Source organism: Mesitornis unicolor, unplaced genomic scaffold (genome assembly GCF_000695765.1).
Source record: "Mesitornis unicolor isolate BGI_N332 unplaced genomic scaffold, ASM69576v1 scaffold31924, whole genome shotgun sequence".
NCBI lineage: Eukaryota > Metazoa > Chordata > Aves > Mesitornithiformes > Mesitornithidae > Mesitornis > Mesitornis unicolor.
Genome location: NW_010178684.1, coordinates 2,884 through 4,339, shown reverse-complemented (window position 1 = coordinate 4,339; position 1,456 = coordinate 2,884). Strand labels below are relative to the sequence as shown.

Below are 1,456 nucleotides of genomic sequence, written 5' to 3'. Positions count from 1 at the left end.
TGAAGGCAGCGGGTTGGGGGCTGAGGTTTTTGGGCTGCCGGCTTCAGTTGTGCTTCGCCCGCCCGCCGCGCAGGTAACTCTTCCACCTCTTGACGAACTCCTTGAAGATGGGGGCCTCGTCGATGGTGCTGAGCAGCTGCAGCTGGTTGATGTGGGTGGTGTGGTAGTCCCAGCGGGCCAGGTTGGGAGCGGTGCCCAGCATGAAGTGCCGCAGGTCGTAGATGGTCCCCGAGCCGGTGTCGTACAGGGGAAGCATGGCCTTCAGGGACTCCATGCCCCGCTCGTACAGGACCCGCGCCTCCTTCCCCAGCTTCTCCCCGGCCGTTTCCTTCAGGTCGTAGAGGCCGATCAAGGAGTACATGAAGCCGTTGAGCACGAAGGAGCTGGGCGAGGTGGGGTACTCCTCGTACCATCATGAAGACGGCTTTCACCCCGCGCTGCTCCGACGGCAGCTTGTAGGGCGCCGTGGCCCGCAGGGCCGAGCTGAGGAACGCGTGGTCCTTGGTCAGCAGGTAGGCCCGCACCAGCGTGGAGATGGCCTGGCCTTGCGCCATGGCCGAGTACCAACCCGGGTCCAAGGATTTGAAGCCTTCCCCCAGTTTCCTCGTCACCATGATGGGCCAGCCGCACCTCTCGTCCTGGTTCATCAACAGCCAGTCGCTGGCGGCGAAGAAAGCCGCCATGTGCGCGGTGGCCGAGATGGTGACGTTGTCGAGGAAGCCTCTGCCCTTGGCCACCAGCCTCACCACCCTTTTGGGCATGATTTTGGTCTGCTTGACGGCCTTCGTGTTGGAGAGGCCCACGCCTTTGCGCAGGTCGGTGACCAGGTCCCTGGTGAGGGTGCTCCAGGACGTCCTGGGGCCGATGCCGTAGTAGATGTCCCGCTCCTTGAAAGCGATGAGTTGGGTGTTGGAGACGTAGTGCACGGTGAAGAGCTGGTTCTTCTCCGTCGTTTCCAGCACCACGGAAACGCTGCCGTTCGTTATGAACTTCAGATCAAAAGAAATAATAAAGTCCCGGGTGTTCCCAAGCTGCAGAGAAACTCCCTCGGTGTTTTCTGCGAAACAAACCAGAAAAGCCCTTGTCAGTGCTAAAGCGCTCGTTTCTCCTAAACATTTAAGCTACCAAGGGCAGCTTCCATGGCTAACCCCTCTTCCCGGGCAGATCCAAAAGCTTTTAGGGGCAGCCCATCAATAATTCAACCCCTTTTCCGCACGCTCTCATGTATTATTTAATTAAGGCTACAAGAACTCGTTTGCATCCTGCATTAAGGGGCTGCAGCGCTGCAGAGCAGAGGTGCCCGGGGCTCCAGCGGTGGCTTCAGCAGACGCTGTTGGTCCCCGATGGATGGAGGAAGGAGCAGACCTGGGTATGAAGAGGGGCACCGTGGGGGTCTCAAAGCTGCCTGCAGGATGCTGGAGGCAGAGGCAGGGTTTTCCTACAGGGTGGGGGACAG

The 1,456-nt window shown here is 59.8% G+C and overlaps 1 protein-coding gene across 1 annotated transcript in view; it reads right to left on the bottom strand.

Annotated features, from left to right (window-relative positions):
* Positions 1–43: 43 nt before the first annotated feature.
* Positions 44–1,456, bottom strand: part of GLCE (glucuronic acid epimerase) — a gene marked incomplete at its 5' end in the record, with an annotated part of 4,109 nt that continues 2,696 nt past the window's right edge. The window contains 2 exon segments of the mRNA XM_010182543.1: positions 44–413; positions 415–1,057. Of these exon segments, the coding sequence (XP_010180845.1) occupies positions 44–413; positions 415–1,057 (1,013 nt within the window).